This window comes from Betta splendens, chromosome 19 (genome assembly GCF_900634795.4).
Source record: "Betta splendens chromosome 19, fBetSpl5.4, whole genome shotgun sequence".
Classification (NCBI taxonomy): domain Eukaryota; kingdom Metazoa; phylum Chordata; class Actinopteri; order Anabantiformes; family Osphronemidae; genus Betta; species Betta splendens.
In genome coordinates this window covers 1429813-1444541 of record NC_040898.2, presented here as the reverse complement: position 1 = coordinate 1444541, position 14729 = coordinate 1429813, and the positions used below count along the sequence as shown (strand labels likewise).

At 39.0% G+C, this 14729-nt stretch overlaps 1 protein-coding gene across 2 annotated transcripts in view; it reads left to right on the top strand.

Moving 5' to 3' along the window:
- adgrd2 (adhesion G protein-coupled receptor D2) overlaps nucleotides 1-14729 on the top strand; it is a 34219-nt gene that overhangs the window by 17113 nt on the left and 2377 nt on the right. The window contains exons 9-23 of one of the 2 annotated variants that reach the window (XM_055504472.1): nucleotides 1821-1949; nucleotides 2186-2294; nucleotides 2783-2888; nucleotides 2979-3034; nucleotides 3375-3501; nucleotides 3610-3713; nucleotides 3949-4051; nucleotides 4891-5044; nucleotides 5745-5878; nucleotides 6411-6526; nucleotides 9238-9358; nucleotides 12566-12607; nucleotides 12718-12771; nucleotides 12964-13075; nucleotides 14589-14647. In XM_055504472.1, coding sequence (XP_055360447.1) covers nucleotides 1821-1949; nucleotides 2186-2294; nucleotides 2783-2888; nucleotides 2979-3034; nucleotides 3375-3501; nucleotides 3610-3713; nucleotides 3949-4051; nucleotides 4891-5044; nucleotides 5745-5878; nucleotides 6411-6526; nucleotides 9238-9358; nucleotides 12566-12607; nucleotides 12718-12771; nucleotides 12964-13075; nucleotides 14589-14647 — 1526 coding nt within the window. Of the gene's footprint in view, nucleotides 1-1820; nucleotides 1950-2185; nucleotides 2295-2782; nucleotides 2889-2978; nucleotides 3035-3374; nucleotides 3502-3609; nucleotides 3714-3948; nucleotides 4052-4890; nucleotides 5045-5744; nucleotides 5879-6410; nucleotides 6527-9237; nucleotides 9359-12565; nucleotides 12608-12717; nucleotides 12772-12927; nucleotides 13076-14588; nucleotides 14648-14729 lie in introns of both variants that reach the window. The other variant, XM_029134367.3, reaches the window with a different exon arrangement.

The following is a 14729-nucleotide window of genomic DNA, read 5'->3' as shown; positions in this document are numbered from 1 at the left end:
CCAGAACCAGAGACGAAGAGAGACAAGGAGTCAATTCCAGTGACGAAGGCCGACGAGGAGCCGGAACCAGAGACGAGGACAGACGAGGGGCTGGAGCCAGAACCAGAGCGGGGACAGATGAGGAGCTGGGACTAAAGACGAGGACAGATGAGGAGCTAGGCCTAGAGACAAGGACAGACAAGGAGCCGGAACCAGAGATGAGGACAGACGAGGAGCCAGAACCAGAGACGAAGAGAGACAAGGAGTCAATTTCAGTGATGAAGACCGACGAGGAGCCGGAACCAGAGACGAGGACAGAGTAGGCGCTGGAACCAGAACAAGAGACTAGGATAGATGCAGACGTGGTCGATGCCAGGTCACTGGGAGCCGAAGCAGACGTGGCTGGCAGTGGACCTGGAACCCTGGAAGCAGCACCTGCACACACAGAAGCAGAGGGCACTGGAGCCCAGGCTGGTGCAGTCATCTGAACTTGGCATGGCCTCCCTTGGACCACCAGGGGCGGGAGCCGAGGTTCTTCTGTGAGAACCACCAGGAACTCTGGGAAAGACCCCTGCACACAAGAGAGCAGAAGACACAGGGTCCAGGACTGGCGTGATCTAGTCTAGACCACCAGGACCTCCAGGGGCGGCCTCTAACTAAGGGCTGGTGGTGATATACAAGACTGATGACTTGATTGTAAACAGCTGAATGGATCACGTGACTGAAAGTAAAGTAAGAAAAAAGCAGGATGAAACAGAAACTGGAAATACTACAAAATAAAAGAGGAAAAGTAAACCTCAAAACCCTGGATTGTGACAGTATGACTACAAACAAGAGAAAAAACATGTTGATAGAGTGAAAACTGTGGCTATAGAGACAGGTTAAAAAAAATCTGGCTTAAAAAAAAAGGCCCCTTACTCTAGCTGTGACATCACGAAATGCAGACACATCAATACTACACATAGTGATTGAACCATTTCCGTTCAGCTCAGATTAAATTATTTATAATTATATGCCAACATCAACTATTACCATTTGAAAAAGTTTCGTTCAAGGTATGCAGCAACAGTGTCTTTCTTAGGTCAAGGTGAGCAGTGGCTCCTGAGACAATCTTGAATAGACCCACGGTATGCTGTAACAAAAGGACTGATAGAACGTGGACCACCTGTCCTCCAGTACACAAGACCTGACAAGTGAGAGAAGGAACCACATGGACCACACCGTACACACGGCTTTCAAATCAATGAGGAGTACAGTTAAACATGTGCAGTCTGGAATAAGTTTGTGTTCCTGTGCAACTTCTAATCAAAAAAAAGTCTTTCTATGATATTTTTTTCATAGTCAGTGTAGAGTTTTCACAATAATGGATTTCAACATACAACCTTACGTCTACCTACAACCTCATTGTTTCCTGAAGTTTTCTTTTTCATCACTCTATGCAGGCACATTCCTCAGCTAAAATAAAGTACTGACTCCTTACAATCCAGGAAGATATGCAGATGTTGCTATGGCAACTCTATTGCGGTTTGGGTTAATCAATCTAGATTGAAATTCAAACAATAACAGTTGATGTGACAGTGCGGTTGTTAAAATGGACAAAACAGCACTGTGTAAGAAAATAATGTGAAAAATGTGAAAATGAATAAACTGCATTGTTTAAGGCTACATAGTATTTTAGCTCCTTATATATATTTGTGTGCATGTGTGTGTGTGTGTGTGTGTGTGTGTGTGTGTGTGTGTGTGTGTGTGTGTGTGTGTGTGTGTGTGTGTGTGTGTGTGTTTTATTTTTACAATTTCTACACAATATACTGTATTTGTATTTTCCTACCTCGCTCTTAAAGAACTGGAGGTGCAGAGACTACAGAAAAATGCCGGCGCCTCAACCTTTTGTGGACCCGAGACAGAGACAAACATGCATCTAGACTGTATATCTGTGCCACATCAGAATATGCAGGATCTTCATAACAAAGGTAGGTTGTTAAATGATGTAAACCCATCTGCAAGACTTTCAAGTTAACATTTGTCCTTTGCTCTAGTCTCCAACTTGAATGTGCAGCATGCATTTACTGTGCAGTACTGTACCTACTCCCCTCTAACTGCCAAGCTCTTACTAAGGATGACAACTGGAGACACACCACTGGGTTGCTTTGGCCCTTTGTTGTGAGGTGCAGAAGGTTTCATCTTTGCTGTTCTTTTGAATATGTAGGCATGCAGAGGATGACCCTGGTCAACACGTGGTATGGCTCTCTGCGGCCTCTTTTCAATCCAGAGGAGAATATCACTATGGTTCCTATGGTCACTGACGGCAGCCAGAGGTAACAATGCACATTAACTGAACATTTTATGATTTCTTTACTGAAATCATGGAACTGTAAAGAACCAATCTGAAAGGGCTCATTGAATTAAAAGATTTTTATTGCAGATGAGCGTGTTAACACAAATACTAGTCAATGCTGGCCTCAAATATTTCTCCAGACTCGTACGTTTGACAGGAATACACAAACATAAGATTTATTTTTTATTTTAATTTATATTATTTCTGAAAAAGTATGCATGACCAAATATTTTACTATTTACAAGTTTTTAATATATATATATTTTTCAGATTTTTCTAATATGTCTTTAGCTAAGGGGGCAGGGAGACACTGTGATAACACATATTAAAACCTTAAACCTTAAGCTAATAAAGCACCTTTTATTTTAATGGAATAACAAAACCTTAACTTTTTGTGATTTAATAATTTACTTATTCAATAATTTCTATTAAAGCCTATGGCTTGCTTGTTTTATTGTATTGGATCAGGTATCTGGGCACGGTCCTGGGTTCTTCTGTCATCTCCACCACTGTGCTTGGAGATGACCAGCCTGTTAGCATGGCCGTGCACTTCCAGCTCCAGCACACAGTCCAGGTCTGCAAAACCTCCTGAGGTTGAAACCCCTTCATTCCTATTGTTCTTGATTATATTTGGTATTTATGACTTATTCCATATATCCCACAGAATCCCACTGGCACTGTGTATGACCCTGTGTGTGCCTTCTGGGATTTTGATGTCATGTGAGTACTTATGAGCTTTCATGGACAATTTAAATGTCTCTGGTTGAATTTGATGCAATTAAGTTTATTTCCCAGAAAAAGTGTCATAGCACTTTACAAAGTAATGTTTCAGTTCTTACATTCATATAGAATTATAAAGAAAACCTGAGCCAGCACTAGGCAACAGTGAAGAGAAGAACTCCCTCTCCATTTCCCTCGCTGTATTGCCATCCTTATCTTACCTGTTTCATCTAAAAAATGTGATACATGCTGCAAAACTTTTCGATAGGAAAATGTTTTCATTCTTGGCATTCCTTTGTGTATGTAGATCTGTAAGTATGTGCTGTTTGTGTCTAACTAGCCCAGAGGCTGGTGGGTGGTGGAATACCAAAGGCTGTGAAGTAGTGTCCAAACAATACGGATACACTGTATGCTACTGTAACCATACCACCAATTTTGCATTGCTTCTGCAGGTTTATGAAGTCCAGGTAACATTCTTCTCTCTAGTTATCGCTGTGGATTTTGTGTAGGCTTAATACACGCTTCTATTTTCAGCTCGCGCTCCATGTATGTGTGTGTGTGTGTCTGTCTGTCAGAGGAGCCCAGAGAACGAAAAAGCTCTGCAGGTGCTGACATTTATCGGCTGTGGAGTGTCTCTATGTGGCCTCCTCTTCACCTTTGTCCTCTTCATTGCTGTAGGGTGAGTCACAAAAGTCACACAGTGCACTCAGTAAAGCACAGAAGGTGAAACGCATTTTATAAACCTCTGCCACATTCACATCAATAAATCCAGGAAAAAACATAACGCTGTGCTGTGACGATGTGCATAGCGCCCAGTAAATCATTTTTTAAAATCCTCAGAACTGCTGTGAGATCTCTACATTTTATCCTGTGTGCGTGCATGCCTACGTGTGCGTGTGGTTATACTTTTGCAGTGTACCTAAGTCGGACCGTACCACCGTCCATAAAAACCTGATTGTTGCTCTGGGTGTTGCTGAGCTTCTGTTGATGTGCAGCGACTGGGCATCAGACAATGAAGTAAGTTTCACAAACACGGCAGCATATTTTTGTCTACACTCATTGATGTGATGGGTCTAAGAGTTGCTTTTTGTAACTCATAACTGTTCACATCTCAAGAATGTACAGTTTGCACAACAAAGGTTAGGCCACTGTTTGTATATATACACTATCAATGTAAAAGCCCACTACCTTTGCAAATAGCTTAACCCATTTTGATAACACGTCTCAACGTTAAAAATTTGGCTAACTCATCACCTATGTCTCATAGTATCCGTAAAATATTCACAGTATGTGTCTAGATCTATGAACACAAGGGACAAGGCCAAAACCCACTGAATGCCATCAAATAATCATGAGTTCTTAACAGACATTCCATGCAGCATGTTATCAATGCACAATTATAAAGTCTGATTTGAATAAGAGCCTGTAAAGTAGCATGGGCAACTTCCTCGTCCACGAAGGCACCATTAGCGTTGAATGAATGTCCATGTTGTATTGTGCCATCAAGATTATTTCATTTTCAAAGAATGCTTTCAAAAATGTCTTTTTAGAAAGGCCACATCTGAACACATTCTGCGCATATTGTGAATTCTAAAAGCTTCGTCCAGTTCTAAACATTTTGGGTGACCTGCCTGCAGTTCAGAACTTAAACTGTTTGAGCTGATGGAATCCCTTATGAAAAAAAGGAAAATATTGTAAAAAAAGACACAATGCACCACAGTGGAATCATGAGCCTGTCAAGGTTTAGAAACAAGTGTCCAAAAAAGACTGTAAATACATACAACAGGAACCATCTCACTTTTCATAATAACACTGTAAACTATTATTCTCATATTGTTATTACTGTAAACCCTCAGGCAGCATGCTTTGTCGTGACTGCACTGCTCCATCTCTTCTTCATGGCTTCCTTCTCGTGGATGCTGGTGGAGGGTGTTCTGCTCTGGAGCAAAGTTGTGTCCGTCAACATCAGTGAAGACAGCAGGATGAAGCTCTATTACGTCATCGGATGGGGTAAAAAATTATAAAATTATACTATTGAAGCTAGAATTTATTACAGACAGATATATTTTTAAAATCAATAATAAAAGTAAAAGACTTTACATTGCAACTGCATCACACAATACGTTCCCTTAAAAAAACTTAAAGCAGCCTTCACACTTTTATTTAATTGAAATAATAATGTATTTTGAATAAATATTTAAAACAAAAAAAATTCAAATCTTCATTGATTAATTGCTTTTGATTGGTGCTATATGAATTAAACTAAACAGACAGACTGACAGACAAATAACGTTATTCACGGGAAATTCTATTCTTTTTTTCGATTCATCTTTTTTTTCTATCCCATTCTGCTACTGGACTACTGTACTACTCGTAGTAATACAACAACCCGTAAAATCATTTGCATAACACGTTACCCTTCCATGAACCTGCACCCAGCGTAAAGAAAACAGTCTGCAGCTGTAACTGTGACTGTGTGTTATCACGCATCATGAGCTGAGAAACAACCACAGATGCTTCATATTAAGATGTTCTCCTCAACTTTCTGAATGTTCCCGTTTAGACTAAATAGAGCACGAAAAGCAAACAGACTAAATCTTCTCTGCAGCAGACACTATAGAAGTCACTGTTCCCTCAGATGGATGTAAACATACTTTTTGTTGTCATAGCAACCAATACCTTATTTGAATGTTGCTTATTGGTTTTTCAGGACTACCTGTGCTCATAGTTGGAGTTACATTGGCGGTGTCAGTGGAAAACTACAGGGCAGATGATCAGTGTTGGCTCAGTGTGACCACTGACACTATTTGGGCCTTTGTGGGACCTGTTATATTTATCTTGGCGGTAAGTATGTGTTTGAAAAGGTTTTAGATCTTTAACAACACTTTTTCTATAGGGTTAAGAATTGTAGGAAGGCCATTCTAAAGGATTGTATCATACGTGTTTGGCTTATTCTTTTAGTGGAATAATGATTTTAGTGATCTAACGCATGATTTAAACCTAAATTGAGAACATAAAGCTTGTCCTTCATTTCGCCGCCCACTGTGTTTTTAACTCATCACGTCCATTTGTCTCTATACATGTTTCTGTTTATTTAGAAAAGAATATGAGTGTTTGACTTAAACAATCTGTAGCGTGCTGCTACAGGAACTTAACACCAAGGCAGGGAAGAAGACTGTTCTATCACAATCCCATACCTTCATCAACATTCAGTATTGCATTCTGAAAGCTCAGTTTTATTATTAATATTTCAATCAGGATATAAAGTGTGGTACTGGTACTTTCTACTACATGTTACTGGAGACCAGGAGGATGTGCATTGACACATTTCGTGTACTCTCGAGGTCATGATGATGCTGTTGTCCTGGTTCTGTAGGTCAATGCAGTTGTGCTGTGTCGGGTTGTCATGGTTACAGTTTCCAGTGCTCAACGTCGTGCAAAGATGCTCAGTCCAAGTTCAGCGTCGAAGATTCAGACCTTTGACCTTACCTGGTGAGATGCATTGACTTCACCACCTAACTCTCTTTCTCTCTGTCCCTCTCTCTTGCTCATCCTGCTTTTGTTCTATTATCTTTCATAAGTTTTTTTCTGCAATGCACCCACGCGCTCTCTCTCACACATGCCCATTTGTTTCCTTTTAAGCTGAGCCAGCTAGAGTGTAGCTATGGGAGTTGTAAGGGTTTATCAGCTTAACACCTGGCCCAACACAACTGTGTCTTTCTGCATGTGTGTGTTTACATAGATTATGTTATTGATGTCCTTGTAGGGGCATTGTGTCTGTTCCAGGGATTCTTTGGTTAAGAGAAAGTTAGAAATAGGTTTGGGTTACTGTGAGAGTCAGGCATTAATTAAACTGTGACAATTTAAGCAAAACCGTTGAACAAATGTGCTAAACAAGTTTGTTCTCCATTTTCCCATTTTATTTGAAAGTTATATGATCAATGTGAAAACCTGATGATGAGAGCAAGGGCCCAAAGGGTCACTCAAACACGTCTGCCATTCACTGAGCTGGTTTTATTACTGTGAACTCTCATTTGTTATTGCTTGACACAGCACAGAAATTATGCAATTCTTTTAGATTCCATAGCGTTCGACCTACAGTATAAATGAGTGTGTGCTTGTACCTCAGCAAAACAAAAAAGTTATGAAGTGATGAATCAACAAATCAACAGAAATTCTTATTAAGACCAAACTCTTCTGGGCGTAAAGGAAACTTATCATTACAATATACCCATCCTTAGATATGCAGTATGAACAGAGACAGTCTGGGGGAAAATGCTGCGGTGCAATATATACTACAAGATATGAGGAGAATGTTTTGACTCAAAAGGGCACATGGTATACAGCTCAGGGCTAGAGTTGTCAGGAGCACAAAGACAACAATATTCAGAGCTAGAAACTGCTGAAAGATAAAAGCTCAAACAACAAAACAACACTGTGTGATTTGTTACCTGGAAAAATGAAAGGTAAAAGACAGAAAGAGACAAAATCATTAAGTAAGAATCAACAGCCTGTTACACACAACACATGGTCTCCATAGTAGAATGCAGAGCTCCATGGCCTAAAGCAGAGAACCTGAAAACTAGAAAGACTTCAACTAATGACTTGTATCCTACAAAGCATTAAAGATAGTTTAATATCATAGAAAAAAGAGTCATAGTTTTGTTGAACCTAGTGTACTTTTAAACCTTAGTAGCACTGATTGAAAAAATAAATTAAAATAAGAGTCTTACAACAAATGACATAAATCAGTCTATAAACAAGTAGCCTATAGCTACCAATCTTCTTTGTGGAACCAGCTTCAATTCAAGTTCCAAAAGCAGACAAGAAGCTAACATGTTGCATTAACGTCTGATAGAAACACCAGTTTTACGTTTGGGCAAATTTCGCATATCACAACAGTAATGTAACACTTTATTCCAGATTTAAGATTAAGAAAATTTTATTAATCCCAGACGGAATTTTTATATTCATAGTTTGATCGCTGTCACAGTTGGAGGTACACACAAGAATGCAGGGAGATTAAAATAAGAATGCTAACACATCTACACACACTCACATCTAATTACTAGCTAAAGTTTTATTTGTTATTGCACGGATGAAGAATAACCCTTACATACAGAGGAGGAGTTGTACAGGCTGATGGCTCCGGTAGGAAGGACCTCTGGTGGCGTTCTGTGGAGAACCTAATACTGATCAGCCTCTGGCTGCACAAACTAATTGGCATCCCAATTAGGATGTGTAAGCATGGTACAGCCCCACTAAGTCTAAAGCTACAAATCTGGTTAGCCATGGACAGATATATTGTGACCCTAAATTGACTCCATAGTTGCTTGGAGCAAACTGTAAAATATTATCACTTTTTTGCGATCTTTCCCCTTTTGTAGTTGAGAGATGTTAGCTTAGTTTGATCATCCAAAGACACATATCCTCAACCATTTAACTGAATACAGTAGCAGCGCTGTTGTAAATGTTTGTTTATTGTTTAGTATAGACAAAACTTCTAAAGCCTCAGATGATAAAACCCATGTCACTCATGGTGGATGGTAGTAGCTGTATCTCATGACTAGAACAAACTAAAGACTCAAACTAAAATGCATCTTTTCATTGTGTATATTAATAGTAATGCAATACTACCCACAAAACCGTGTTTGTCCATTCCCTCACAAAACAGACTGAAGGTAGATGTATAAGCTTGCTCAAGTGTTATGAATTCAGGAGATTAGAGGGAAAATGACTTTCAAAAATAAAAGGGAAGAGTGGGAAGTGAGTGCTGGCTTTGTCCTTGCAGACACAGTGCAGTCTGAAAACTCAATCTTTCTATCCAGGTGCAGGAGTGTGACAACAATAGTGGTTTTTAACAAAGGCAACCTTTTCTGCCTTGCCCCATGAAATGGTTATTGGTCGTATAAGCACCAAGATCATTGAAAAAATGATTGCAAAGGAACAGGAGTATGACTGTGGTAGGCGGTAAAATCTATAGCTGGAGGATTCAAGGAAGAAATATCCAAGAACAAAATATCATCAAAATACCTTGAAAACTCCACACTGCTGTTTACTTGCATCACACAAAACTGTGTAAAGTTTTGATGCCATTGTCCTTTACACAGCATTCTCATGCATCTCGTGTTGAGAGCATGTAGGTTATCATCCCACATGGTCTGTGCTTTTACTACTCATGTCTGTTCATTCTGTGCTTGCAGGGCTGTAACTCGTCCCGTTCTCATCCTGCTGCCAGTGCTGGGTCTGACCTGGTTGTGTGGGGTGTTGGTCCATCTGTCTGTTGTAGTCGCTTATCTCTTCATTGCTCTTAACGCGTTCCAGGTAAACAAAGACATGTCTGCTAAACTTTGTCTAATTTTGTGTTGAAGTCTTTTGCTGTATGCATTGCTTTTATCTGATGGGAGTGGCATTTTAAAGAATGACAAAATGTCAACTTACCAGGCACAAGGGTCTACAAAGTAATTTAATCAGAGATTAAACAGACAAACTATAAATTCCCACTGCTATGCAGATGACACACAGTTCTGTTTATCTGTGAAACAAACCAATTCATCAAAAACATCTGCTAGGTGATCTAATGGTTAGGAGGTGGTTTCAATCATTACCACATAAAAAGACAAGATAATAATTGAGGTTGATGTTTCTATAAAGTTGGATATTATGTTAAGAGTAAAAATAATTTCATAATATGTTGAGTTACTGGTAGAAAGACAGGCAGAGGATTATCCAGCCAGTTAGGAGCTCCTCACTAAATTGGAAATGGGATGTTAAATAAGTGTTTAACCATAATTCATATAATATAATATGATCTAGGGCATCACAAAAATCAGGTAAAGGTGATTTAAAATGAGTCTTTTTCAGCAGATTTGCTTCACTGCTTAAACAAAAACAAGCCAGCGAAGCGTGAAGTGGGGGAATGTGTTCTTTTCTCACGGCTCCAGTGGCAGGTTATTTAGTGCTGTTTAACTGAGGGCTGCTGTAATAAAGATGGGATGAATAAAAAGCACAAGTAACATTCCCCAGGACACTGCAGACAGAATTCAGTCCAATTCAGAGATTCTTCTCAGCACGAGTGTATAAAACCCTTTTACTTGGTTCAAACGTTATACAATGTAAAATACAATGAATTAGTTGGCTAAAGCTCAGTTTTTATTAGTTAGATGTGCTTGTTTTCAGTCAACATAGAAGGACTGGCTAAACAATACACAATAGCCCCAACACACCCAACCTAACACTTTGTGGTTTGTTATACTTCCATCCACTTTTTCCAACTACTGTATAAAGTGTGTGTGCATGTGTCCTACAGATATGGAGAGAGGCTCTATAGTGACTCCTCTGAATATCATATCAAATCTCCAGCTCTCCCCCCTTTTTACCACAACGCTCACTTCCTCTTTCTCACACTGTTACTCAGTTTTTCATACACTGTCCCTGTGTTCCTCTCTAGCATGCATGCCTCTATCTTTGTGTCTCCAATTTATCAAAATGAGCTAGCCTCTGGGTGACCCTCATAGAGTTGCTAGTTAATTTGGATTTACTGCCAGTATCCAGCTGAGGGCAGATAACACTACAGTAGGAGTTCTTCCTCATGTAGGTAGGAGGAAAACACTGGACTGGCCCATTAAATACAATTACAATAACAAGTTTCACTGGGCTGCTTAAACTGTATAAAAAGAACCCAGAAATCCCTCTCAAGCAAAATATATGGATATGTGGCCTCTTTAATGCTTGATTTAATCTATCTTCAAGACTTCAACATAACATAATTGCATATTACGATGTGAGGCAATAATTTCTCTAGCCCCAAAACCCATCAGTACAGAATTAGACCCCTTCAGTAAGGAAATCATTACCTGGTCTAACATTACGCTGTGTACACTAATTAAGACAAATTAAAATTTCAATAATTTGAATGAAGTGGCTGATGTGGATGATGATGATTAGCATCATCATTATCATCACATCATCATCATCCTGAAGCTTAGTTTTGTATCTCTCCCTTTAATGTGACAAACAGAAGGTCATTAGAAAAGTAAATGTGACATGAGGTTGATTATGTGTTAATTCAATCAAAAGCCAGACAGTCAGTTTGTTGTGCAGTTCTGGTTCTACCTTTGTAGAAGCTACTTTATATCAATATCTGAGAACAGTGTTCTGGGAACCTTTCTTACTCTACCCAAATAAACAAAAATAAAAAAAACTGTAAATGTATATTAAATATATTAATTCAGACATTCCAATGTTAAATACTCATGATGATGATGATGTACTTATATAGTTGTATTATTCTGTGTTTCTGGTCCGCTAGTGATTTTTAGGTCTGGACCAGTGCAACTGCTGTCAACCAAATATTAGACCTCATTTCAAGAGATGACTGAACTTAGTAGAAGTTCACATGTGCACATAAAAGATTTACAAAATAATTTAAAAAATAAATATTTTTGCCCTTCCCTCAAAAATACATGTACATTTCCCTTCAGAGGCTCCATAAAAGTTGGTCCAAAGTAACTAAAGTAAGTAATGAACACTTTCATGAAAACTGCTCTGCTCTGCTGGTGAGTCAGTGCATATGCACCTTCCATAAACAACAGGCATCAGATCTTAATTCTTTGGGTGAAGGGAAATGTTTTAGATTTTTAGAAAATTGCAGCATGGAGTGCCTATAGTAGTTGGACATAAACATTACATAACCTAAATAAAGGATATTATGATGTCAATTTTGAAATGCTACGGTTAAGTCTCCTGCAGCATCAACAGAGAGGAGATCTGAATAAAACTTGTTTTCCCAGAGAAAGACACAACAGTGGATCAACAGCCGCTACAGAGGTACATGATGCACAGGAAGGTTGTCTGTAGCCCACAAAGCATTTATAAATATCTGAGCAATAAAATTCCATATGGAGCCATTGTAAGATTATTGTGTGCTAAAATGTCCTTCAATCACAATCTCTGTATCTGACTCTGATTCTACATGCTCTGATTATCACTAGTCACGTAAACAGAACACTGTGTCTTCAGGGTCCACCTCACTCACTGCTGCTTTAATCATAGTGCTGACTCGCAAAATTAGCTCTAGAACTAGTCCCTGTGATCCTCTGATCTACAGCTGAAAAAGAAGAAGGTTCCTATGCTGTGCTTAACCTCATTATTAGAAATGAAAGACAATCTAACAGTGTCATATGTGAGAGTCTGCAGCTGTCACTATATGACGGTGCATGGGTTCATCTTTGCTTCAGCCATCTCTATTAGGATTAGATGGGTTTAGTTAAGATCAGCTTTCAGCACCATGCCCTGCTGAAGCTTGTGTCCAGAGGCAGTAGAAAACCACCCACATGAATAACTTGGAAAAGGTATTTTTGCAGTATGTAATATTTTTGGTTCTTTTATTTGGAAAAGAGAAAAGGATGGTTTGACTAAAATGACAGAGCAGAGCATGAAACAAACTTGATGACGATCCATAATGTGGATTAAAGCTGTGTGAATGGAGTTTCTTCTTTTCTTTCTAATGTGACTGTCTCCTCTCCACAGGGCCTTTACATCTTTTTAGTTTATGCTGTTTACAACAGTGAGGTAAGGAGGCATTCAATCCATTGTCAGTACCACTGCCTGCTTCCACTGTGGCAGAGTATCAGAATGTATCTTTGTGCTGTGTGTGGGTGTAAATGCTGCCTCTCATTTAGGTGCGGAATGCCATAAAGAGGATCAAAGAAAAGAGAAAGGCCTTATCCTTCATGGTGAGTGAGTAAAAAGCAAACAGGCACAATGTCCATCAGAGCACAAATAAATTTGGCTGTAACAAAGGCCTTTTTACTGGAACTCTGACTTTATGTGGGTAGTGCAGCAGCGAACATGTTTGGCAGCTTGTCTGATGGGACTGAATGTATTTTCAGAACTGTTCCCAGCCAACGAGATTCCTGCCTTCACAGAGAGCTCCAGCTACTTCCTGGGGTCGCAGTCCACCGACCCCCTCCAGCCCTGAAACCAGTGAGACCTATGGCCCCGTCAGCTCCACCTCCACTTCACTGGTCATCAAGAATGGTAGGCTTCATGCACAAGTACTGTATATGAGTAGTAGCCAATGGGAACATTTCTCTCCAGGCTTTCCACATTTAAGGTTTTAGCAGGGCAGCAATGAAAATGGCACATTAGGTCTGATGGACATCATTTTTTTTCTTTTTCATCATCACTAAGCAAAATCCAGAAAATTATTATTGCCCCTAATAAAACATGTTTATAATTTTTAAGTATTGTATACTAGAAAAATGGGATAGCAAATGCTCAAACATTTACTATATGTAAAAAAAATCCCCAAAATCAGGTTGGTCAGTAGGGTTATGCCGTTAAATTACATAACTCAAGACTAGAGGATTACATTAAGTTAATGCAACTTTATACATAAACCTTATGTTTTGTTCAAATACCTGATGTTAAATTGCATATTAACGTTAACTCTTTCACCAGTTTATGGTTATGTGAAATATCTACATAAAAAAGATACACTTCACTGATTCCCTTGGGGAAACTATGCAGGTCAAATGCAGGAATCAATCACGTACTGTATGTCTAATTTAATGTAAGTATTTCATATAACCATAAACTGATGAAACAGTTGAAGTTAATGTGAAGTTCCTCATTGCCTGTACATCAGGTATCTGAACAAAGAACAAAAGAACAAAAATTAAATTACATAAAGTCCAAGTTTTAGGCATAATTATTTTTTAGTGCAAGCACAGAGAACAACACAAAAAACTAGAGAAAGAATGTGATTGGTTATTTAAGTGTTTGTCGAATCTGTAAGATTCTACAAGTGCAAGAAATGGATAAATAAATATGAAATCAGCATTTCTTTATGGAACTTTCTGTGTCTTTCATCTTTAGGCACCAAAAAGAAGTTTTATTTTTTTAATATAACCCATCATTACTCCAAACTGCTCTTGCATGATCTGCCTGTGTTTCTGACATCTGTGGATACAGAAGGTTAGAGCTAACAGTTAGTTGTTAGCCACATAAGCGGCTAACAGTTAGCGCTAAAGAGTAAATAGATAAAGGCTTTAGTACCAACATCCAAGGGGAAAAAAACACAATCATCATCCTGTGATCATCTGCATCTGCTCTATAAATATGGTTCACAACAAACATCTTTCAGTTAAAAATGTAAATGCATTTTGAGTAACATCAAAAGGAATAGGAGTTATATACAGCTGTTTTATATGAAGTAAAACTACTGTACACTTTATCTAACTATGGTATGTGAGGTCATGGACTTCTACCTACTCACACATCAACACATGAGAGCTTTATTACCCCTGTGATTGTTGTATTCTTAACAGCATTCATTCACTTTTCTACATGTTAAAGTGTTGGATAACTGGAATAAAAAACATCATCCATTGCATCATCAATGGGCTTCACTATGTGCTAATCACTATTGCACCCAGCGCCCTAGGTGAGATCAGGATTTTGCGCCCTCCACTAACCCCCTCTTCCTAAAGGCTTGGAAGGATATCCACTTCTCTCTACGTCTTTGCTCAGTTTTTTTACTGTCTTTCAGAGAGTTTCAGAAAGGAAAGCTTTGTGAGTTTCTCACTGAAACCAGCATCAGGAGAGCAGGTATGCATCGTGACGGGCAAAGTGTCACTGTCGTCACATAACAAGCAGGTTTTAATGGACTTGTGCGTGTCCCTCCTGTAAC